The 26020-nt window shown below is 44.8% G+C and overlaps 1 protein-coding gene across 3 annotated transcripts in view; it reads left to right on the top strand.

Annotated features, from left to right (window-relative positions):
• The window catches only part of smg6 (SMG6 nonsense mediated mRNA decay factor), a 417242-nt gene that overhangs the window by 17838 nt on the left and 373384 nt on the right, over positions 1–26020 (top strand). For all 3 annotated transcript variants that reach the window (XM_041197159.1, XM_041197156.1, XM_041197158.1), the window contains exons 4-7: positions 898–1008; positions 8420–8526; positions 13494–13572; positions 21088–21198. In XM_041197159.1, coding sequence (XP_041053093.1) covers positions 898–1008; positions 8420–8526; positions 13494–13572; positions 21088–21198 — 408 coding nt within the window. The remainder of the gene's footprint in view (positions 1–897; positions 1009–8419; positions 8527–13493; positions 13573–21087; positions 21199–26020) is intronic.

Consider the following 26020-nt stretch of genomic DNA (forward strand, 5'->3'; position numbering starts at 1 on the left):
AATCTCCTGCGCACCCTCTTAAGGACCCTTACATTCTTCCTCATTGCGGTTGCTTTTCTCACCTAACTCCTTCCATATAGTCAAACCAACTGTGATGCCATGGACTTGGTTTTGGCTGTATTTCGCCAGGGGATCTATCACTCTGACCATCAATTGGAGAGCAAGATGCACTGAGGACTCCTGCAGTATCTACTGGTCCTTCTTGTCTGACAGTCACTCATTCCCCCTCTGCTTGCACACATTCATTCTCACAAGCTGTGGAGTGACCACCTCCAGAAATGTACTATCCATGTAGTTCTCAGTCTTGTGAATGCACTGTAAGAATCCAACTGCTGCTGCAGCTGATGGCACATCATGATCATGTGGTTGCCCAGGACACAAGAAATGCCCCGAGTTCTCTTATGGCACAGGATGTGTATTCAGTGGCACTGAGATGCCCTGCCATGGCTCTACTAATTAGATGAGAGGCTAAAGTTACCAAAAATAAACTTAAGACTCAATTACTTGATCTATTTTAAGTCATAGGTTAACTAAAATAAGTATTCCCTGCAACTGATGCCTCTCGCCCCTTCTTGTGATGTGAAGTCTTCCTCCTCTGTGTTTACTGTGATGTTGCTTTGATTCCCTTGATTTCTGCTCTCTGTCACCCTCTCAGGGTCCTGGCTGATTTATGCCCTCTACAGTGGGGGGTGGTACCATGCCCACCCTCAGCTTAGACCAGCTTTTGTCCAAAGAGGGGGGAAGCTTTCATCATTTCTTGGAATTACGTAGGTATTGCATCACCCAGTGAAAACTCTTTTTGTAAATGTTGATGCACATGGTGCAGTGAGTATTATAGGCCAGACTGTGGATAATCCAGCCAGACTGTGGATAATCCAGGAGTTGCTTCTTTTTCAGGGGACCAACTTCTTTGACAGCCTCTTGCACAAGCTGCAAATCACATACCAGTTTAAACTGGAGGACTACATGGATGGGATGGCCATACGCAGCAAGCCACTTCGCAAAATGGTATGTACAGGCGAGCAGTTCATACTGTGAGCACAGCTCTTTTTAAACTTTCTTTGGTAATGAAATTGGGCAACAGGGAATCTGATTCTATACTTTAGAAAATATACTGGCTGCTCCCAAAAGAGAAGTTTGCTTTTAACTGGAAGAAGTGATGTAACAGGTCTTGGAAGCAGTGGAAATCATGCATTCAAATTGGTGCTAATGATAAATCACTTGCCTTGGTTATCAGGCTTGTCTCAGTTTGTCTGTGTGTCTCTGGTCTGATTGCTCCCTAATTGCTGTGATTCATCAGATTTTTACTCTGTAATTCCTCTGGGGTAGACTGCAGGAGGCTGGGATTGGTACTCAGGTGAGTGCTTGCTCTTGAGACAGTAAAGAGCCTTGTACACCTGTCCCTTTCCAAGCCGCCTCCTTATCCCAATTCTGAACAGATTTTTATTTGCCTCTTGTTCCAGTGATTCAGTTTGTTCAATATTTCTTTCTGTTAATTGACTTAATTTAAAAAAACTTTTAAATTGAAGTAGCTTAGAAGAAATATTCTTGTCTCTGTTTTTTTTTAAGTGGGCTTGGTATCCCAGTATTTTCTTTCCATTCTAGCTGTGTTGGTGCATGTACCTCGAGTGACTGAGAGTAAGGGTGTGCTGCTGCCTGGCCTGTTGATTATTCCCTTTTGTGATTTTCCCTCTTGCTTGAAATCTTACGCTCCACTCTTCATTCAGAATGCTGGTGACGGAACACTAAGTCCATGTACCTTGTACAGTGCTGTAAGTCAATGCCTCAGAATACTGCCCCATCTCACTGAAAGTTCAAAGTACTGACAAGTGCCGGGTTGCAGTTGGGTTGGGTTGGGGGGGGATGTTCATGATACTTTTGCCTCCCGTAATCACTAAATGTTATAATTCCTGGATTACAGACAACAGGATTTTCACTGGAAAAGCCTACAGTTTTTGAGGGTAGAGAACACAGCATTCACTCCATTCGGGAGCTCAGTAATTGCTCCAGTAAAATTATAGTCGTGTGTATTTAGTGCCTCAAAACTCACAACCACAAAACTGTTCCATCACACACTCACTGCCCAAACACAGTAACATCATTGTATCACACACAGTCCCAAACATTGTGCCATCCCATCTCACACTCACTGCCCAAACACACTGTGATATCTCTGTGGCGCACACTGTCTCAACATACTGTACCAACCTGTCTCTCTCTCTCTCACTCACACGCACACACACACGCCTCAACGCACTGTACCATCCCGTCACATACACTGTCTTAACACACTGTACCATCCCATCAGTCCGTGTCAGGTGATGAGCCCTTGGACTCGGCCATTCCTCAGTTGCTGGAGCTGCAAAGACAAGTTTGGAACATCGGGAAGAGACGTCTGCTGCTCTCCTCAGATTGCAAGGCATGATGGAGGAATCCCTCTGCCTTCAGTCTGAGGTGATAATGCCGGCATGCCAATGCACCAAGGTCAACCCTGGTAGAATGGTGGCAGCCATGGCGATCTTGGTCCAGAGAATTGGTCCAGCGCTGCTGTGTGTGATGAACTCCCATTGCTGGTGCCATAGTTGGCATTCAGCAGTGTCAACACGTGAGGTGTGCGGGGCAGCTCGATCTCACTGCAGCTTCCTCTTCTTCTCAAGGAGTCAGCCACAGGCCCTTGGGCACCCATGGGGAGAAGGATCAGCAAGTGCACACCCTGGAGCCATCCATCCAGGTGACTCCAGGAGTGTCCAGCCCATCGGAATCCCTTCTTCCTGTGACCCCAGCAGCTCCAGCTCCACAGGCCGAGGAAGGTGTTACTGCCACACAGCAGGATCCTGAAAGCAGGCCGGGACCCTCCAGGTCTCAGCCCTCCAGAAGACCCCTGCCAAGGTTGTCACAGACAGGCAATACATAGCGGTTGCCAGGCTCCACTGTGGGTATTGGGGGAGCACCAAGATGTAGCGGCAGGATTAGGAAGGTTAAGAGGATGTAACTCTTTCGAGTACAAACCTGTTTCCATCTGTTTCAGATGAAGTTACATTGTATCATAGGTTGCCATTGTGAGATTTGAACTCTTGATCTTGGGGTTACAAACCCAGTACCATAACCACTTGGCTATTTAGGCCAAGCCGTTAAGAGGATGTAACTCTTTTGAGTACAAACCCGTTTCCATCTGTTTCAGATGAAGTTACATTGTTTCATAGTTTGCCATTGTGAAATTTGAACTCTTGATCTTGGGGTTACAAGCCCAGTACCATAACCACTTGGCTATTTAGGCCAAGCCGTTAAGAGGATGTAACTCTTTTGAGTACAAACCCGTTTCCATCTGTTTCAGATGAAGTTACATTGTTTCATAGTTTGCCATTGTGAAATTTGAACTCTTGATCTTGGGGTTACAAGCCCAGTACCATAACCACTTGGCTATTTAGGCCAAGCTGTTAAGAGGATGTAACTCTTTCGAGTACAAACCCGTTTCCATCTGTTTCAGATGAAGTTTCATTGTTTCATAGCTTGCCATTGTGAGATTTGAACTCTTGATCTTGGGGTTACAAACCCAGTACCATAACCACTTGGCTATTTAGGCCAAGCCGTTAAGAGGATGTAACTCTTTCGAGTCGTTAAGAGGATGTAACTCTTTCGAGTACAAACACATTTCCATCTGTTCCTATTCAGATGAAGTTACATTGTTTGCCATTGTGAGATTTGAACTCTTGATCTTGGGGTGATAAGCCCAGTACCATAACCACTTGGCTATTTAGGCCAAGCCGTTAAGAGGATGTAACTCTTTCGAGTCGTTAAGAGGATGTAACTCTTTCGAGTACAAACCCGTTTCCATCTGTTTCAGATGAAGTTACGTTGTTTCATAGTTTGCCATTGTGAGATTTGAACTCTTGATCTTGGGGTTACAAGCCCAGTACCATAACCACTTGGCTATTTAGGCCAAGCCGTTAAGAGGATGTAACTCTTTCGAGTCGTTAAGAGGATGTAGTTGCACAGCCTGGGCACGGGTGTTAATCGCTTGTACATAATGTTCACTATTGTACATTAACTTCCAAGGTTGTCTCCTTGCTATGATGTCACTCAGACGTGAAACCTTGGTTCCTGCACAAGATAAAGGCAGGTGTCTCAGTCCAGGGCCTCTTCCCTGTGCAGTGTGTAACCTTCAGACCAAAGTGATGGTCCGGCTTCACACTCACTAGACACATGAGTGATGCCTGCTCCTCGATGGTGCTTCTCATTGCTGCCAGAATGTCGTGGGCAGGTGTCAGAGTTCCATCATTCTCCCTGTGTGCTCTCAGCACCTTTGAGGTGGGGCTGGCCCCCCATCTTTTCATCTGTGACTGGTGACGCTGTGCTCCTGAAGGGGTCAGGTGCTGAAAGCTGACAAAGGATCAAATGCACGGCTGTATCTCCATGATTTAACCCTGATCACAGAGTGTAAGCGAGCTGCCCTCAGCCTGACAGGAGTCAGACATTCACAGAGGTTATGTGAAGATCCAGAGAGTGTCCTCTCTGCATGTCGTCATCATCCTCCTGGACTCTAGCAACTATTACAGCCTCCGCTGCATCTCCATGACATGAGCCTGAGCACTGAGGGTGTGTGCCCTGCCATCAGCCACACAGGAGTCAAACATTCACAGATGCAAGATGAGGATGTCATGACTGTCCTCGCTGCATCTCGCATCATCCTCCATGAATCCCTACTTCATCTGGCCCATGTGAAGGCCTCATCGGTGGCATCCTTTCCTTTGAGGAAGTTATCATTGTCATCTTCTTCGACATCTTCCTCATCATCGAAGCTCCTCCAGCTCCTCAGCCAGATCCCCCCCATTGCAACGCCAGGTTGTAGAGCATGCAGCAAGCGACAGTGATGGGCGACACCCTCTGGGGACTGTATTGCAGGGCTCCACTGGACCTGAGCAGGCACCGCAATCTCATTTTCAAACTGTCTATCATTTGCTCCACCAAAGTCTGGGTCACGACATGAGCCTCATTAGACTGTCACTCTGCTGCACTCTGAGGCTGTTACAAGGGCAGCATCAGCCACGTCCACTGTGGGTAGCCCTTGTACCCGAGGAGCCTGTGCTGCCTTGCTCCCCACCCCCAGCCTGACCCGCACTGTAGCCCTTGCCCTGGCACTGCACTGAAAGTCAGCCGGGAAAAAGTGACTTGCTGGTGCCCCCCCGCAAACGTGTGGCATCTCTTCCTTGAGGGGCTGTGGCCGATGCTTGCGAGTTCTGGTAAAGGTTGTGTGCATTCGCCTCTGAGTTCTCCTCGAAGTTCAGACCGTCAAGTGCACACCTTTTAAAGGCAGTCGTAAATCACGCCGTTCTGAAGTCACTCCGATGTGGGATGTAATGTGACGTGGCAGGATGATTTTGCCTTGCTAAAGTATTGAAATTAGGTTCCCGATGTGCAGCAGCAGTAAACGTGACCCGCCATTGACAGGTGGAGCGGATGATCACAAACTGGTTTTACAGTGATGTGAAACCAACTTTTGGCCTTCTCGCCATATTGTTCCCCACCAGCCTGCAATGACGTCTGACGCCAATGGGGGTGGCAAATTCTGTCCACTGTCTCGACACAATAGAAACTGGGAGCAGGAGCAGGCCATTCGGCCCTTCTAGCCTACTCCACCGTTCAGTATGATCATGGCTGATCTTCTATGTTAATGCCAGATTACCACTTTTTCTTCATACCCCTTGATGCCCCTAATATCCAAAAAATTATCAATTTCTTTCTTGAATATACCCAGTGACCCGGCCCCTACAGCCTTCTGTGGTACAGAATTCCACAGGTTGACCACCCTCTGAGTGAAGAAATTTTTCCTCATTTCAGCCCAAATGGTGTGCCCCAAATCCTGAGCCTGTGGCCCCTGGCTATAGACTCCCAATGAGAGGAAACATCCTTCCTGTATCTAGTCTGTCTAGCCCTGTTAGAATTTCAATCAGATCTCCACTCATTCTTCTAAACTCTAGTGAATACAGGCTCAGTTGAACCAATCTCTCCTCATACGACAATCCTGCCATCCCCGGTATCAGCTTAGTGAACCTTAGCTGCACTCCTTCTATGGCAAGTATATCCTTTCTTTGGTAGGGAGACCAAAACTGCCACAATACACCAGGTGCAGTCTCACCAAGGCCCTGTATAACTACAGTAAGACATAAGCTAAAAGCAAAATACAGCGGATGCTGGAAATCTGAAACAAAAACAAAATGCTGCAAAAATTCAGCAGGTCTAATGGCATCTGTGGAGCGAAAAACAGAGTTAACGTTTTGAGTCCGTATGACTCTTCATCTGAAGAACTAGATTGTTAATTAATCCTTTCTCATTGCACAATATCCAGTCTGGGATAGCCTACTCTCTAGTTGGTTCCTCAATGTATTGGTCTAAAAAACCATCATGTACACATTCCAAGAAATCCTCCTCCACAGTATTATTGCTAGTTTGGTTTGTCCAATCTATATGTAGATTACAGTCACCCATGATTACAGTTCCACCCTTATTGCATGTGTCTCTAATTTCCTGTTTAATGCCTTCCCTTACATCTCTGTTACTGTTTGGGGGCCTATAGACAACCCCCACCAATGTATTCTGCCCTTTGGTGTTTTTTACCTCCACCCAAACAGATTCCACATCATGACTTTGCGAGCCAATATCCTTCCTCACTATTGCATTGATTTCTTCCTTTACTAACAATGCCAACCCACCACCTTTCCCTTTTTGTCTGTGCTTCCTAAATATTGAATACCTTTGGATGTTCAGTTCCCATCCTTGGTCACCCTGCAGCCATGTCTCCATAATTGCAACTATATCATAACCATTTATATCTATTTGCTCTGTTAATTCTTCTACCTTATTGCAAATGCTCTGCGCATTAAGATACAATGCCTTGAATATACCCAGTAACCCAGCCTCCACAGCCTTCTGTGGTACAGAATTCCACAGGTTGACCACTCTCTTAGTGACGACATTTTTCCTCATTTCAGCCTAAAAGGTGTGCCTCACATCCTGAGACTGTGGCCCCTGGCTGTAGACCCCTTTTAGTTAATTGCTAAATTAAAGAAAGATTAGACTTTAGATAGAATTTAACCCTTAAACTCCCTGTCACCAATCTCCAACTGAAGCTCTCTAAAGCAGCCAAACGCAGCACTTCAGTGCAGACAAAGTCAACACTATAAGATAGCCTACTTTTATACTCTCTGAACCTAGCCTCTGAAAATCCGATTAAGCCAGTTATCTAATTAACTAGTTACAGTTGCAAGCTGAGCCTTTATGAGCCCCGTTTTAAGGCTGGATTAAAACTCACCTTCCAACCCTAACAGCAACTTTTAGTTAATTGCTAAATTAAAGAAAGACTAGACTTTAGATAGAATTTAACTCTTAATTTAATCCTTAAACTCCCTCAGTCACCAATCTCCAACTGAAGCTCTCCACTGCAGCCAAACACAACACTCCAGTACAGACAAATGTACTATACCATCACACACACACTGTCCCAACACACTACCATTCCATCACATACTGTGCCTCAACACACTGTACCATCCTGTCATACACTCATGGTCCCAACACACTGTACTGTCCTGTCACACACTCATGGTCCCAACACACTATCGTCCAGTCACACACTCATGGTCCCAACACACTACTGTCCTATCACACTCTCTGTCTCGACACTTGAACCATCCCATCACACATTCACTGTCGCAACACACTGTACCATCCCCATCACACATTCACTATCGCAACACACTGTACCATCCCCATCACACTCTGTGTCTCAACATGCTGTACCGTACTGTCACATACTCATGGTCTTAACACACTACCATCCTGTCACACACCCTGTCTCGACACATTGTACCATTCCATCCATCACACATTCACTATCTCAACACACTGTCTCATCCCATCCCATCACACACTCACTGTCTCAACACACCGTACCATTCCGTCACACATTCACTGTCTCAAAACACTGTCCCATCCCGTCACATGCTCACTGTCCCAACTCACTGTCCCATCCCATCACACACTCACTGCCCCAATGGACATGCTCACTGCCTCATCCTGTTACTTCTCATTATTCCTCATGCCAGCCCAATGCAATGTACTTAAAAAGAAATGCTGCAAATACGCAGTAGATCAGGTAGCATCTGTGGAGAGAGAAGCAAAGTTAACGTTTCAGGTCAATGATCTTTTGTCGGAACATCAATGTGTTTTACTGCTCCCTTGAGTACTAATTACTTCAATACATCGTAAAATTGCACTGCTCCTAAAGCTGTGTTCTGTATGACTCTGCAACTGCCTTGGTTGCACGCTCTGGCTGAAAATGCACATCCACAGCGATGTTTTCAGCACTCCTCTGCATGTTATGTATCGATGCAGTAATGGTATTGTTATTGTTGAATTTTAGGTGAAATATGCACTGATCAGCGCCCAGCGATGTATGATCTGTCAGGGAGACATTGCCCGCTACAGAGAACAAGCCAATGACACCACAAACTATGGCAAGGCTCGCAGGTGTAGTATTGCTGTCCAGTTAACAAAAGAGAAGGATGTAGAACAAAACCACCTCTCACATTCTGTTTATTGATGCTTTATTTTCCCTCTTGCTTCAGGTCTGTCTGTTTTTACCAGGTGTCAACAGAGGGGATTTGTCCCAGGCACAGCTGGTTTTACTTTTCACCTTTGGCCCCAGGAAGGTGGTAGTTAGTTTAGCCTTTTTCCCTTCCCTTTATTTTCCATTTTCTTAATGGTTACAGAAAGTCAGGCTCCCATAAAACCTAGTGTCAACAGACTTTGTTTCTGTCCCTACTTCCGAATAGTTACTGTGATTTTTAAATAAATAAATAACCTTTACAGCCGGCCTGGAGATCCATTGGAGCAGGGGAAAGCCATTCTGGCCCTTGAACCTGTCCTGCCATTCAGTTAGATTATAGCAGATTAGAGTATTGCATTTTAAAGGAAGATTTAGATTGCAATAATACCTTGCACAACTTTGAAGACCCTTGAAAAGTATTTCACGCCCAGTTTAGTATGTTAGAAAAGCAGCAGTCAATATGTGTCCAGCAAGCTGCTGCCACAGTTTTTCTAGTTGTGTTGATTCAGGGATAAAAATTGGTTAGGATCCTGGGGAGAACTCCCCTGCTTTTCTTCAAAGTACTGCCATGGGATCTTTTGCAAATGTGAAAGGGCAGACAGGGCTTCGGTTTAACTTCTTATCTAAAAATGTCACCTCCGTCAGTGCAGTACTCCCTCAGTACTACACTGGAGCGCCAGGCTAGATTTTTGTGCTCATGTCTCTGGAGTGGTAGTTGAACCCACAATACCCTGGTCTAGAGGCAAGATTATTACCAGCTGAGCCTTTGCTGGCACTAGTTTCTCCTCATCTTAGTCCTAAAATGATTGTCCCTTTATCCTGAGACTGTGCCCCCTTGTTCTAGATTCCCCAGCCAGGGGAAACAACATCTCCATAATCCTTCATAATCTTAAATGTTTCAATGCAATCATCTCACATTCTTCTAAACTCCAGTGAACATAGACCCAATTTATTCAGCCTCTCATCATAGGACAATCCTCTCATCCCAAGGACCAATCTAGCTATAGCACCATACCACCTCCAATGCAGGTATATCTTTCATTAAATATAGTGACTAAAATTTCCCTCAGTATTCTAGGTGTGGTCTACCAAAGCTTTCTACAATTGTAGCAAGACTTCTTTATTCCTGTACTCCAATCCCATTGCAATAAAGGCCAACATGCCAATTGCTTTCCTAATTGCTTGCCGTACCTGCATATTAACTTTTTGTGTTCCTTGTACAAGAACACCCAAGTTTCTCTGAATATCGCCGTTTACAAATTTCACGCCTTTTAAAAATATATTCTGCTTTATTATTCTTCTGACCAAAGTGAATAACTTCACACTTCCTAACATCGTACTCCATCTGCCACCTTGTTAACCACTCATTTAACCTTCTTTATCTCTTTGTGGCCCCTTTGTAACCTCTTCGCAGCTTGCATTCTCACCTAGCTTTGTGTGGTCAGCAGACTTAAATAGATTAATCTCTGTCTTTTCATCTAATTCATTAATGTAGATAGTAAATTGCTGAGGCTGCAACACTGATTGTTGTGGCACTCTATTGGTCACAGCTTGCTAATTTGAAAATGTACCTTTACCCCTGCATTCTGCTTCCTGTCTGTTAACCAATCCTCTTTCCATGCTAATATATCATCCCAACTCCATAAGCCCTTGTTAACATTTTGAGTCTGTATGACTCTTCTTCAGAGCGGGTCATACGGACTTGAAACGTTAACACTGTCTTTCTCTTCACAAATGCTGTCAGACGTGCTGAGTTTTTCTAGCATTTTTTGTTTTTGTTTCAGATTTCCAGCATCTGTAGTATTTTGCTTTTATTCATAAGCCCTTACCTTGTGTATTAACCTTTTGTGTAACACCTTATTGAAATCCAAATATACTACATCTACTGGTCCCCCTTTATCTACCCTACTAGTTATATCTTTGAAAAATCGAATAAATTTGTCAAACACGATTTCTCTTTCGTAAAACCATGTTGGCTTTTTCTAATCATGTTATGCTTTTCTAAGTCCATTGTTAAGATTCCTTTAATAATTGATCCCACATGTTTCCAATGACTGATGTCAGGCCAACTGGCCTGTAGTTCCCTGTTTCCCCTCTCCCTCCTTTCTTGAATAGCGGTATTACATTTGCTAACTTCTAATCTGCTGGGACTGTTCCAGAATCTAAGGAATTTTGGAAAATTATAACCAGATCATCTGCTATCTCTGCAGCTATTTCTTTTAAAATCCTAGGGTATAGGTCATCAGGTCCTGGAGATTGGTTGGAATTTAATCTGTTAAATTTCTCCAGGAGCTTTTCCCCTTACTGATATTAATTACCTTGAGTTCCTTACCCTTATTAGCCCCTACATTACCCTCTATTTCTGCTGAAGACCGAGACAAAATATTTGTTGAATGTCTCTGCCATTTCCTCATTCCCCATGAGAATTTCTCCTGTCTCTGCTTCTAAGGGACCAACGTTTACTTTAACTACTCTCTTCCTTTGTATATACTTGTTAAAACTCTTCCAATCCTTTTTATATTCCGGGCTAGTTTACGTATGTAATTGGTTTTGTTTAAGCTTAAGATTCTTGTTTGTGATTGGAATATGTCACTTTCAAACTTAGCATGGAATTTAATATTCCCCAGTGGATCTTTTACAGTGACATTCATTAACCCTGCCTCATTGCACAATACTAGGTCCATAATAGTTTTATCCCAGTTGGTTCCACAACATATTGCTCCAGGAAACTGCCATGAAAGCATTCTACAAACCCATCTTCCAGACATTTTGCCAATTTGTTTGGTCCAGTCTCTATGAAGATTAAAATCCCCTACGATTATTATATTGCCTTCGTTACAGCCTCCAATAATTTCTTGTTTAATGTCCAATGGTAGGACCACAGTTAGGAGAACCTATAAACTACCCACACCAGTGTTTTCTGTCCCTTGCCATTTCTAATCTCCCCCCCATTGTGATTCCAATTCCTGATTATCTGAGCCAAGATCCTTTCTCACTGATGTCCTTTGTTCATCCTTTATTATCAAGGGCTACCCCATCTCCTTTGCCATTCTGTCTGTCTTTTCGAAATATTGTGTAGCATGGAATATTTACTTCCCAACCTTGGTCACCTTGTAACCATATCTCTATTAGTGATTAGATCCCATCCATTTATCTCTATGTTTGCTACTAGTTCATCTATCTTATTGTGAGTGCCCTGCACGTTCAGACAAAATGACTACAATTTTATTTTTTCATTATTATTCCCTGCATGGACCTTACCCTGATATAATATTGTAGTTAAACTTTCTGCCCCTTCCAGACCCACTTATCTTGTCTTTACCCACATTGATATGCTTTTCTACTGCATCAACTTTATCTTTGAATTTCTAAATCTCCTTTCACCCGAGCCCTCCTTCCCCTCTGTTAGTTTAAAGCCACTTTTCCCCTACTTTGACCAGATTTGCTGGTGCACTCTTATGTTTGTATACTTTGCCCCTTACACTCTCTGGTTAACTTTGCCCATATCGCTACCCTGCACATTTGCCCTGACCTTTCCAAATTTCCCCTCACATTAACCCTCCCCCTGACTATTCAGTTTAATGCCCTCTCTGTAGCCCTAGTTATATGATTTGCCAGGACACTTGTCACATTGCAGATCACCTGAGACAGGATGTCAGACAACACAGGCGGCGGACGGTTTGAGAGACATGGTGAAGGGCTAGAGTTGGTGTCATCAGCGTACATATGTAATCTGACCTGCTGGCTGTGAATGGTGCCGTTGGCAGGCAGCATGTTAATGTGGAAGAGGCCAATGATAGATCTCTGTGCCATTCTTAAGCAACGAAAGAAAACAAACAAGATCTTAGGATTTTAATCAAAGGCTAGACTAAAGTCCCAGGAGATGATGATGAACCTGTAGAAAGCTCTGGACTCAGTTCTACGTACGTTGCTACATAGAACGCCAGAAGAGTCGCTAAATTGATACCTAGGGTTAGACCCCTGATCTTCCAGGAGAGGCAATTACAGCTGAGAATGTTTACTCATACAAAAAGATAGCTTGTGGGAGATCAGGCTGACATTTGCAAGATTACTGAGGTCATCAGCACTGAGCCCTTTAAAGTTGATTGACATAACAACAAACCCTGCGTTTGAGGGGCATGAATCAGAATAGAGAAAGGAAGCAGGCAGTTGTCATGCAGGGTGGTGAATGCATGCAGCTGATTGCCCAGGGAGACAGGAGAGGCACTTGGGAAGGGACTGGATAATTCTTTGGCAAGGCAAAGATTTGAGGAGAGGGAGAAAGAGAGAGAAGTATTGGGAGGGAATTAGAGGACTGGGAAACAGGTGAGAGAGACAGCAAGAGGATTGAAGGGGAGGGGGAAGAGAAGGGGAGGGAGGCAGAGGGTGAGGAGACTGGCATATAGAAGGGGAGGCAAGAGAGGGTACGGGGATGGAGAGAGGGGGAAAAATGGGAGAGGTGGTGTGAGAGGGGGAGAGGATTGAAAGAGGATAAGGGGAGAGAGGATGAGGGGGAAGAGAGCAGGGAGAGTGGGAGACAGGGCAATGAAAGTGGGGGAGGAGGAGAGAGGAAAGAGAGAAAGGACAGGGAGAGTGGTAGAAATGGGGGGAGAGAGGGGGAGGAGTGGGGGAGAGGGAGGGTAGGAGAAAGTGGGGAGAATGAAAGAGAGAACATTATTGAACTCTGGCTGGATCAACTGCAAAAGTCTTTCCAGTTAGGGTGAATTCCCACTGTTCCTTTTCAGCTGTGGGAAAACTCCTCAAATATAAATATCTGAAGCTGTAGAAACCATCTGATCTGCATGTGTTCAGCAGGAGGGAGTGTGTTTACTGTATTGTTGGAGGTTGGAATGTGACCTTTATCTAACGCCTACTCTCTTCTCCACAGTTGGTACTTGAAAGCCCAACAGATTGCACCAAAAAACGGACGCCCTTACAACCAGCTTGCTATTCTGGCCATCTACACGGTGAGACCCTTAGCTTGATTCTCAGGCTGTCCAGCGTCGAAGCTTTTACACAATAGTACAGATGATGCAGTAACTTGATTTGTTAACCTATTTATTGAATCAAAGTCCCAAAATGTTAACATTTGTTCACCTGTCCTAAACATCTCAAAGTGCCTCGTATGCAAAAAATAGTCTTCAAATGAAGAGACTGCTGTTGTGTATGGAAGTTCGGTGCCCATTTTTAACACAGCAAGATCCCAATAATATCAATAAGGCGAATGATCGGTTAATCAGTTTTGGTGGAGGGCTGAATATTGGTCAGGGTACTGGGAGAACTGCTGCTCTTTAGGTAGTGTGCCATAGAATCTTTATCAACTAGCCTAATAGGCACTTGGGGCCTTGGTTTAATATCTCATCAGTCAGGAGGTGCTGCACTGTTGGATGGATCATCTTTGGGATGAGACTTTAAACCAAGCCCCTGTCTACCCTTTCAATTGGTGCAATATTTTGAAGAGGAGCAGGGGGAATTATTCCTGGTATGCTGGCCAATATTTAGCCCTCGATCAACAACACAAACAGATTATCTGGCCATTATCAAATTGCTGTGTGTGGGAGCTTGCAGTGTGCGCAAATTGGCTGCTGCATTTCCTACATTACAACAGTGACTATAATTCAAAAAGTATTTCATTGGTTGTAAAGTGCTTTGAGATGTCTGGTTGCGTAGTCACTTTTTTTTATCCTGCCAGTTTAGATTATATGCCTAACTACCAGAATGGGACTTGAGCCCACAACCTTTTGCCTTGTAGGAGAGGTGCTAGCATCTTGTAATCTTTTCACCATTTGTAGCCTGCACCTGTCCTGCCCTAGCTCTGGCTTCACTGTTCTGGAATAATAGAGTGAATTGGAATCCAATCTTGGTAGATGTGGGGCTTGTAGGTAGTTCCAGTAGGTGGCACTATGGCTTCATTACTGTGATGGTGTTAGAATGAGGTCTGAGTGGCCCATTGGACTGAAGAACATATTCTTAACATAAAATATAAGGCACAGAAACAAACTGTTTGGCCCAACCAGTGCATGCTGGTGTTTATGCTCCAGTTGCACCTCCTCCCATCTAGTTGGGCCATATAAACACAACATCTGGCTAAGGACAAAAGTTAAACACTAGAGTGCTGAACAGCATCAGAACTTTCCAGCTGAGCCCGTGTTCCTGATTGACGGCTTGCCACATGTTCAGCTGTGAAAAGGACAGGTGCTTTGACTAATGAAACTACTTCTTTTAATCTGGGATGAAAACAAAAAACTGCAGATGCTGGAAATCTGAAACAAGAAAATGCTGGGAAAACTCAGCAGGTCTGACAGCATCTGTGGAGAGAGAAACAGTAAACGTTTTGAGTCCGTATGACCCTTCTTCAAATCTGAAGAGAAGAGGAAATGTGATTAAATTTATATGTATAAGGGGAGGGTGGAGCAGGTGAAGCTGGATAGAAGGCCAGCGATAGGTGGGGGCTAAGTAGAGATTGACAAAGATGTCATGGACAAAGGGACTGTTAATGGTCGTGTTAAAAGTGGGAGTGATAGTCCTTGTGTCCATGACATTTTTGTCGATCTCTCCTTTGCCCCCACCTATCGCTGCCCTTCAATCCAGCTTCACCTGGTCCAGCCCCTTAAACAGTATTAATTTCATCACATTTCTACTGTTTAGCTCTGAAGAAGGGTCTCGGAAAGTTAACTCTGTTTCTCTCTCCACAGATGCTGTCAGACCTGCTGAGTTATTCCAGCATTTTCTGTTTTTGTTTTTTTAAATCTGGGTTTCTGTGGTTTGTATCAGTGAACACTGGGGAGTTACAAAACTTAGCTCCTGTTCCCATTAATTTGCATATAACCCCAATTGTCGATAGCTACTGATCTTGGATTTGGGATTCATCCTGCAGTGGATAACAGTCCCAGAACACTGTCCTTTTCAACCTTCAAAACCTCATCAAATGTAAACAGAAGAATCCAGTCAGTAGCCTGGGCTTATTTACTCACCTCACTTCCTCATATTTAAAATCCTGATCCCTTGAGATAAAAGTCAACATCCTATTAGTCTTTGATTTTCTGTACCTGTGTACTAGCTTTGTGATTTACATAGATGCCCAAATCCCTTGGCTTCTCCACAGCTCATAGTTTCTCACCATTAAGATTTTTAAAAAAATTTGTTTGTGGGATGCTGGCTAGGCATGTTCATTTTTCAGAATCAACCACGTTGCTGTGGGTCTGGAGTCACAAGTAAGCCAGACCAGGTAAGGATGGCAGATTTCCTTCCCTAAAGGGCATTAGTGAACCAGGTGGGTTTTTATGACATTTAACAATGCTTCATGGTCATCGTTAGACTTTTTAATTCCAGATATTTATTGAATTTAGATTGCACCATTTACCCTGGTAGGATTGGAATCTGGGCCCCCAGAGCATTACCTTGGGTCTCTGGATTACCAGTCCAGTGACAATACCACTTCCCCTTTAATACCCTGATTCCTGATTTATCTTACTCTAATCCAAAGCCTCAGCCATTTGCCATAGTTTGTCCCCACTCACTTTTCCAATGTCCCTCTATAGCTTCTGCCTTCTATCTACATTACTTACTCCACTTCCTAACTTCAGCAAAGTAGGATGTGCGGTGCTTTCTTTTTTTCATCTAAATCATTGATAACCAGGTTGAAAAGCTGAGGTTCCAGTACAGATCCCTTGTCAAACCCCACCAATCAGAGCAAAGCCACTATCTCTACGTCCTATCTTCGACCTCCCAGTTATCATGTCTCAAGGTTGTGTCCAATTATGTCCCCTTCCATTTTAGTTAATAGCCTCTTGTGTGAACCTGTATCAAATGCCTTCTGCAAGTCCATACGGACAAGATCCAGAAATTCTTCCATCAGAACAGCCCAACAGCTGATCTATGCTTCCCCTATCCATTAGAAAATGCCATGTTGGCCACTAGTTTCGTTATCTGTTGGTGATCCCAACTCCTGAGCAAGTGGGATAAAACCTGTGCTCAAGTAGATATTAGAACTTGGGAGCCTCCCACAGAAAGACAGTGTATCCTGAATTTATCTTTAAGTATTTCATTAAACAAAAGTGAAGTTTAACTTAAAAACAAGAGGCAGATCCAGCAGAAATGATCGCTTTTGTATTTAAAAATCTCCTGTTTGTTGCACAGGATTGATACCATAATACACTTCTTCCACTGGGTAAGTATTTTACAGTAATAAGTTCAGGTTTTTTGTGTGCATTGCAGAAATGTGGCTGCCCTTCGACACTGGAAATTCCCAGGACTTGTCAGCAGTCTGAGGGTTAATGGTCCAGAGTATTTGAAGTGCACCCAGGAGAGTGGGCTGGTATGCAGATATCTCATTGTTACCAAGTGTTGTCATCCGTGCAACCAGCGTGGGAGAGTTTAAAGCAGCAAGATTCACGCTGTGGAGCTACAGCTATGGGCCAGAGTTTACATTTTTTCATATAGTCACATTTACAATAAATTTTGCCAGTTCTTGGCCAAGTGGTGAAACAGGGCACTTGACAGCAGTGAGATAACTTTTCCACCTCTTCTTTCTGTTTCCCTCATCCCCCTGGGGCTACAGTGCATGCTTCTTTGTCAAATGAGCATGGGGTAGTTTTCATGTTGAGTTGTGGTGGAATCTTTTTGCTTGTGGGTCTCTCTCAGCGGGAGGAGGCAGCGTGGAGCGCATGGCTGCTTAGAGGGATGGGGAAGATGTTGTTATTGCCTAATTGCTGATTCAGGTGTTCTGCTTGCTCTATTCTGGATTGAAGCTGATGTTTCAGTCAGTTACTGTTAAACCCAGTGTGTTCAACCCTGGATTGTTTGTTTGGAAAAGAGGATGAAATGCTCTGGAGTATTACATGGGGAGGGACACCAACAGTCCAACCCCTATTTCAAGGTGTGAATCCAGTTAGCCTTCTACCAGGACTAAGTTTGAACACATGGTCCAGGGATGGAAGGACAAAGCTCAAACACCCTGCAGCTCCAAGTTCTTCTGAGACTTGACCTTTCCCCTGCACTGAATACTGCAGATGAGTTTGAGACAAAAGAACGTAGGAAATAGGAGCAGGAGTAGACCAAACAGCCACTTGAGCCTGTCTCGTGCTCCCTCCTTCTGCTTAGGCATTCATTCAGGATCAAGGATGACTCCCTCCCACTCTGGTTCAGTGGGTTCTGAAATTGCTGATAAAACCAATGTGTGATGTGCAGATTCTGCTACATGTGGGACAGGTGGTGCCTGAAGGGTTGGGCAAATAAGAGATTTGTGCCGATACCTTGACTTTGTCTCTGCACGTTCCCTACCAAGTTTCTTAGTGTGTTCAGTGCCTTCCCGAATGAGCCTTTTTCATTTTGGTCGGTCACAAGACAGGGACTCCCATGAGCCAGTGTATGTGTTTGACTCCTCAGGGAAGTTTTGAGGATACTACTGAAGTGTTTATGCTGACCTCCTGGGAGTCTCTTGCTGTGACCAAGTTTCGAGTAGAACAGTTACTTTGGGAGACTGGTGTCCCTCTCTACCTTCTCTGAGAGAGAGAGAAAACTGACTGACCCTGACGATCCATGTCTGTCCAGTGAGCTGGGGGATGGTGTATTTGCCCTCAACTGCACTGGCAGAGAAGCTCCCTACAAGATTGGAAGGAACTGTAAGAGCGGGAGGTAGGCCTGATAAACTGCAGCAGTGTTGAAGATCCCTTCATTATGTAACTCGGGGCTGGTTATTGGATATTGGCACTTTCACACACTGAGCAGTTTAGATAACTAATGGGTGCTAACTGTCACTTAGACTGTTCACTGCTTCTTTCTTTGTCTGGGTGCATTTCTATTTGTGTCTGTGTACATCTCTCCTAATCTTGTCTACCATTTTTCTAGCTCGCTTTATGATTGTCTCTCTTCAACTCTTCAACAGGCCTCTCGCCCCGCCCCACCCCACCCCGGACGCTGGCACCTCTCGCCCCACCCCACCCCGGACGCTGGCGCCTCTCGCCCCACCCCACCCCGGACGCTGGCGCCTCTCGCCCCGCCCCACCCGGACGCTGGCGCCTCTCGCCCCGCCCCCGCCCCCCCCCCTCCCCGGATGCTGGCGCCTCTCGCCCCGCCCCACCCTGGACGCTGGCGCCTCTCGCCCCGGCCCCCCCTCCCCGGACGCTGGCGCCTCACGCCCCACCCCACCCCACCCGGACGCTGGCGCCTCTCGCCCCACCCCACCCCGGACGCTGGTGCCTCTCGCCCCGCCCCACCCTGGACGCTGGCGCCTCTCGCCCCGGCCCCCCCTCCCTGGACGCTGGCGCCTCACGCCCCACCCCACCCCACCCCGGACGCTGGAGCCTCTCGCCCTGCCCCACCCCGGACGCTGGCACCTTTCGTCCCCCCCCCCCCCCCCCCCCCCGGATGCTGGCACCTCTCGCCCCGCCCCCCCCGCCAGACGCTGGCGCCTCTCGCCTCGTCCCCCCCGGACGCTGGCGCATCTCGCCCCCCCCCCCCCCCCCACCCCCCGACGCTGGCGCATCTTGCCCCACCCACCCACGGACGCTGGCGCCTCTCGCCCCGCCCCCCCCAGACGTTGGCGCCTCTCGCCCCGGCCCCGTCTCCCCAGACGCTGGTGCCACTCGTCCCGGCCCCCCCCCCTCCCCGGACGCTGGCGCCTCTCTCCCCCCACCCCCCGCACCGGCCGCTGCTCTCTTTGGATTCTGGGACACTGCGATCCGTGAGATGCTCATGGTGTAGTTAAACTTTCTGCTCCCATCCCAGTGGCATAATTGACCCACAATAAAACCTGGAGGATGCGGCAAGGATTACTTCCCATGGATGCTGGTCTTTGGAATCTGATTGAAAATGGTGGCGATATTAAAGCAGGCCAAAGCTCCCCTCATGTCCAAAAAACCCAATCGTAGAGAATGCTACTGCCCTATGGCAGCAGCATGACAGGGTTTTATTCCCCATGTGGAAGGTGGCAGGTGCTGTGTCAACACATGCCCACTGGGAACTGGGTGGAAACTGCTCTGCATTCACTTCCTTCACTTTCTGGCTTTATGCTGTGCCAGTTGGTCCCTGCAGTCTCATTTTCAGCTTCAGAGAATTCAGAATTGCATCCGTTTTTGTTGGCTGTTTAAATACTAAGTGATTGGCGCATCATTGGGAGTGCCTGAGATGTACTATTGTACCCAGCAGTGCAAGGGGGCAGAATTACTGTTCCTCTGAATCATCCCAAGTTAATGACCCTTCATTCAACATGAATCCGGCCTTCTCTCTCCATCAGGTCAGTTCTGAAGAAGGGTCATATTGGACTTGAAATATTAACTCTGTTTCTCCACAGATGCTGCCAGACCTGCTGAGTTTTTCCAGCATTTTCTGTTTTAACATTTGTCCTGGTGACTATACAAAGTCTGCCCTCCTGATTTGTGCTATTGCATTTCTTATGTAGGCAAAAACATCTGCCGGTTTCAGTTCAAAGAACTTGTGAAGAAGAGCAGGGAGTTTTCTGGGTGTCTTGACCAACATTCCATTCTCAGCAGACACTGTCAGAAGCAGATTAACTGGCCTTTCTTCTCATGGTTCTTTGTGAATCTAGCTGTGCACAAAATAGCATTGCTGGTCCTTTACATAAGTCACTGCATCTTTAAGTAATTCATTGGACTTGAAGTGCTGTTACGACGTTGAGTTATGGTGTGTTTTCAAGTCACTCAGAATTCTAAGCTGCTGCTTTTGAGATTGGGCCCTTATGATGCCTGTTTCAGGTTTACCTGTGTCAAGTTTTTGAATCTTTGACAATTCTTTGTGCCACTAGATGTCACTGGTTCACAAGAAATGTAATGTGGGATTTTTTGAAGTGTTAATGAGAAGTCATTGAAACCTTTGGGATTACAAACTGATTAGATTTCACATTTAAAACAGGGTAAGGAATTTGATCTTCTGGCATTAAATGTTGTAACATGGATTTGAGGTTGAATTAATGCCAGGATATTGCAGAGATTTGAAGCAGTTCTGTGCATTTGGAAGAATAGAAACCTCTTTGGAGTTGGGCCTTAATATCCTCACCTCACGTGAGCTGTGTGGAGTTCGACACTGGTGGACATTTTCAGGTTGATGTGGACTGTTGCTGTGATCCATGGCGTGTGAAGCCTTAGCTTGGTTTTTGTACTTGTAGCTCACTAACACATCTCCATCGTCAAACAGCAGTTGTCAGAATTGTTTTCTGTACACACATGCTGATGAGAGCATTCTAAAACTGAACGCTTACACACCTCACAAAATAGCTAGGGGCCATGTCAGGGGTGTGGGAGGGCTGCTTTATTGTATTTGTGTTGAGTCTGATAAATCTGAGCTTTGGTTCTCAGAGGGGTAAGCCAACCAGGGGAAAAATGTCCAGCGGTTTTATGAAACTAAGATAATTTATGACTAATAGACAATTGTGGGAATGCTCAGTAATTAGGTTCAGCTGAGCTGTGTCTGTGTTTTAAACTAGTTTCATCTTTGCTCCTTTTATTTTTGTTTTTTTTTAACAGAGGCGGAAGCTGGATGCTGTATACTATTACATGCGGAGTCTTGCTGCCAGCAATCCAATTCTTACAGCTAGGGAGAGCCTGATGAGCCTCTTCGAAGAAACTAAGAGGAAGGTCAGTCTGTCACTCAGTGCAGGGAGCAAGCTGGCAGTTTTTTTGTGTGCGTGCGTGGGAGGGAAGAGGGAGAGAGCAAGTGGACGAGTTTGGCTTTTGCTAATGTTTACTTAGTCATAAACAGACCTTGGTGGCAGTGCTGGAAAGCTCTGTGAGATCTCTGTGACTTGTCTAGATCAGAAAAACAAGTCGGATGGGCCGTGTGAAAATGACCATTCATGCCTTCTGCACTACTGTGATGGCAAGCTTGGCAAATGAACAAACTAGGATCAAAGCCTCAATACTCTCTCAGAAAATAAACAGAATAAACTGTACTTGAATGCATTGGAGAGGTTTAAAAGGCTGCACTCACTGCAGGTCACATCTCAGGATTACACAGGGATATGTTGCATATTTTTAAAAAATGTAGTTTCATGAAAACTTCTTAAAACATAACCATATATCAAAAGGATGAAATCCAGAATCCTACTGAATGCGCAGCTGAATATTCAATCCCTGGTAGATGATTAACACTTTCACAGTTAGTTGCAAAGGGGAAGAGGAGGCTCATGTGAAGCGTAAACACCAGCATGAACTTGGTGGGCTGAATGGCCTGTTTTTGTACTGCATGTTCTATGTAATTGGGTGTTGACCATTCTCTGCAGCTTTCACCGTGGATGCATGATTTCATTTTGATGTGCAATATTTATAGAATTTAATTACAAAAGCAATGAACAAAAATATTTATGGAACAGTAAAAGGCAACAAGTCTCATCCCTTTTTGATCAAATCAATCCCACCAACCAAACCTCATCAAACACTCCCAGGACAGGTACAGCGCAGCATTAGATACAGAGTAAATCTCCCTCTACACTGCCCCCATCAAACACTCCCAGGACAGGTACAGCATGAGGTTAGATACAGAGTAAAGCTCCCTCTGCACTGTCCCCATCAAACACTCCCAGGACAGGCACGGCATGGGGTTAGATACAGAGTAAAGCTCCCTCTGCACTGTCCCCATCAAACACTCCCAGGACAGGTACAGCATGAGGTTAGATACAGAGTAAATCTCCCTCTACACTGTCCCCATCAAACACTCCCAGGACAGGCACGGCATGGGGTTAGATACAGAGTAAAGCTCCCTCTACACTGTCCCCATCAAACACTCCCAGGACAGGTACAGGATGGGGTTAGATACAGAGTAAAGCTCCCTCTGCACTGTCCGCATCAAACACCCCAAGGACAGGTACAACACAGGGTTAGATACAGAGTAAAGCTCCCTCTACACTGTCCGCGTCAATACCTCTACCTCAAAGTTAAAACAACATTATTTTTTGTCAGTTAGTCATGGAGATAATTTTGAACCTGAATGGAGATTTCCCTTAGATTCTTACAACCTTTAGGCACAGGAATTTTCTCCTATCAATTTTAGTTATACATTGACCACATCCCAGAGGTGAAAATTCAGTATTGAACCATTGCACCATTTAGTCCACATGAGAATGTCACCCGGCTCTAAATGTTAGATTATGAAGAGAGATTACATAAACTAACCTTGTATTTCCTTGCATGTAGAAGTGTAAGGATTGATTTGATTGATATTTTAAGGATTTTTAAAGTACTTGATAAGATCGATAGACTTTACCACAGATTGAAAAGGTTTCTTTCTATGACAAGGGGACATGACCTTAAAATTCAGCTAGGTTGCTCAAGAGAGAAGTTAAGACCCACTTCGCCACATGGAGGGTGGTAGAAGTGTGGAACTGTCTCCCCCAAAAGCAGTGGATGCTATCTTAATTTATCATTTAAAATTTTGATGGACAGACTTTTGCTAGGCAAGGGTATAAAGCTAAGAAACAGCAAGGGGCAGCAAACTTTGGCAGGTGCTGTTTATAGGCCACCTCATAGTAGTGGCTATGCAGGGCACGGTATAAATCAGGAAATTAGAGTTGCATGTAACAAGGGTAATATGGTAATCATGGAGGACTTAAATCTACATATAGACTGGGTAAGCCTAATGAGCACTAATGCTGAGGAGGGCGAACTCCTGGAACGTATATGTGTTGGTTTCCTGGAACACTGTTGAGGAACCAACTAGAGAATGGGTTATTTTAGAACAAGTATTGTGCAATGAGAAAGGTCTCAGTAATCTTGCTATAAAGGAGCCTTTAGGGAAGAGTGATCATAATATGATAGAATTTTACATGAAGTGTGAAGGTGATGTAGTTCAGACTACGTCAACTAGGGTCTTTAATCTAAACAAAGGAAACTACAAAGCTGAGGGGCAAGTTGGCTGAGGTAGATTGGGGAACTACGTTAAAAGATATGATGGTAAACAGGCAACGACTAACATTTAAAGAACTAACACATGGCTTGCAACAAGTTTACATTTTTTAAGGAAAAAAAAGACAGCAAGAAAACTGATCCAACCATGGCTAACGAGAGACGTTAAGGATTGCATCAGATCAAAGGAAGAGGCATTAAAGTTGCCAAAAAAAATGTAGCAAGCCTGAGGATTAGAAGAATTTTCAAATTCAGCAAAAGAGAACCAAGGAATTGATAAGGAAGGCGAAAATAAAATATGAAAGTAAACTAGTGAGGAACATAAAAACAGACTAAAAACTTTTATAGACAAAATAAGGAAAAGATTAGTAAAGACAAATGTGGGCTCATAACGGGCAGAAAATGGAGAAGTTATAATGGGGAATAAGGAAATGGCAGTGAAACTAAACAAATACTTTGTGTGTCTCTTTGTATAGGAAGACCCAAAAAAAATCTCTGAAATACTGGGGAGCTAAGGGACTAGTGAGGTTAAGGTTCTGAAAGAAATTAGTTAGTAAAAAAGCAGTACTGGAGAAAGTAATGGGACTAAAAGTTGATAAATCCCCTGGACCTGATGATCGACATCCCAGAGTATTAAAAGAGGTGGCTGTAGAGATAGTGGATGCATTGGTGATCACCTTTCACTATTTTATAGATTTTGGAACGCTGCCTGCAGAATGGAAGGTAGCAAATGTAACCCCACTATTTTAAGAAAGGCGCGAGAGAGAAAACGGGGAACTACAGACCTGTTAGCCTGACATCAGTGGTAGGGGAAATGCTAGAATCTATTCTAAAAGATGTGATAACTGGACACTTAGAAAATAATGGTAGGATTGGGCAGAGTCAACATAGATTTATGAAAGGGAAATCACATTTGACAAATCTGTTGGGAGTTTTTGGGGGTGTTACTAGCAGAATAGATAAGGGAGAACCAGTGAATGTGGTGTATTTGGATTTTCAGAATTTGGATTATCGATAAGGTCCCACACAGGAGGTTAGTAGGCAAAATTAGAACACATGGGATTGGGGGAAACATTGGCATGGATTGAGGATTGATTAATGGACAGAGAACAGAGTAGGTTTAAACGGATTATTCTCAGGAAGGTAGGCTGTGACTAGTGGTACCGCAAGGATCAGTGCTTGGGGCCCCAGTTATTCACAATCTATATTAATGATTTAGATTTGGGGACCAAATGTAATATTTCTAAGTTTGCTGATGACACAAAACTTAGTGGAAATGTGAGTTGTGAGGAGGATGCAAAGCGGCTTTAAGGGGATTAGACAGGCTAAGTGAGGCAAGAACATGGCAGATGGAATAAAATGTGGAAAAATGTGAAGTTATCCACTTTGTTCAAAAACAGAAATGCAGAGTATTTCTTGAATGGGGAGAGGTTGCAAAGTGTTGATGTCCAATGGGATCTGGGCGTTCTTATAAGCCACTGAAAGTTAACGTGCAGGCGCAACAAGTAATTAAAAAGGCAGATGGCATGTTATCCTTTATTGCGAGGGTCTTTGAATAAAAGGAAATCTTGCTGTAGTTGTATAGAGCCTTGGTGAGACCACACCTGGAGTACTGTGTACAGTTTTGGTCTCTTTATCTAAGGAAGGATATATGTGCCATAGAGGGAGTGCAGCGAAGGTTCACCAGACTGATTCCTGGGATGGTGGAGATTGGGCCTGTATTCTCTAGAGTTTAGAAGAATGAGAGATGCTCTCATTGCAGTGTACAAAATTTTTGCAGGGCTCGACAGGGTAGATGCAGGAAGGATATTCCCCCTGATTGTAGGGGAGGTTCTAGATCCAGGGGACACAGTTTCAGAATAAGGGGTATGCCTTTTAAGATCAAGATGAGGAATTTCTTCAGTCAGAGGCTGGTGAATCTTTGGAACTCTCTACCCCTGAGGGCAGTGGAGACTCAGTTACTGAGTATGTTCAAAGCAGAGGTCGATAGATTTCTAGATACCAGTGACATCAAGGGATACGGGGATAGTGCCACCTTCCCGCACTGAGGTAGAAGATCAGCCATGATCCAGTAAGTAATGGAACAGGCTCGAGGAGCCAAGTGGCCTATACCTGCTCCTATCTTCCTCTGTTCCTATAAAGGGATGAGGTGTGAATGCAGGTGGGTGGATGGATACCGATCAACTAAAATCTAATTTAATGGCAAAACAGACTCAAAGGTCTGAATGGCTTCTCCTTGTTCTTATGTTCCTTGCTGCTTTAGAAGAATTTTTTTCTCCAGTTTTGGCTTTGAATGACCCTTTATTATCATTGTTACAGGGAGTTGAGCTGGAAACTCCATGCATCTGCCTGTGTTGCAGCACTGGCTTAACAGATCAACAGCTTGCGCCAGCTTAGATTTGTACCATTCTTTCCTGATGATGGATTTAAGAATCCAATATTGGCCTCTACCCCTGACTCCACGGTCATTAGATCATAGCTGCTCACAAACATGGGGCCCCTGGCCCTGCAGTATGGAAACATTTAGCTAACTGCATACAGTTCCCAGTGACTGTCACTC

The sequence above is a fragment of the Carcharodon carcharias genome, chromosome 10 (assembly GCF_017639515.1).
Source record: "Carcharodon carcharias isolate sCarCar2 chromosome 10, sCarCar2.pri, whole genome shotgun sequence".
Lineage (NCBI taxonomy): Eukaryota > Metazoa > Chordata > Chondrichthyes > Lamniformes > Lamnidae > Carcharodon > Carcharodon carcharias.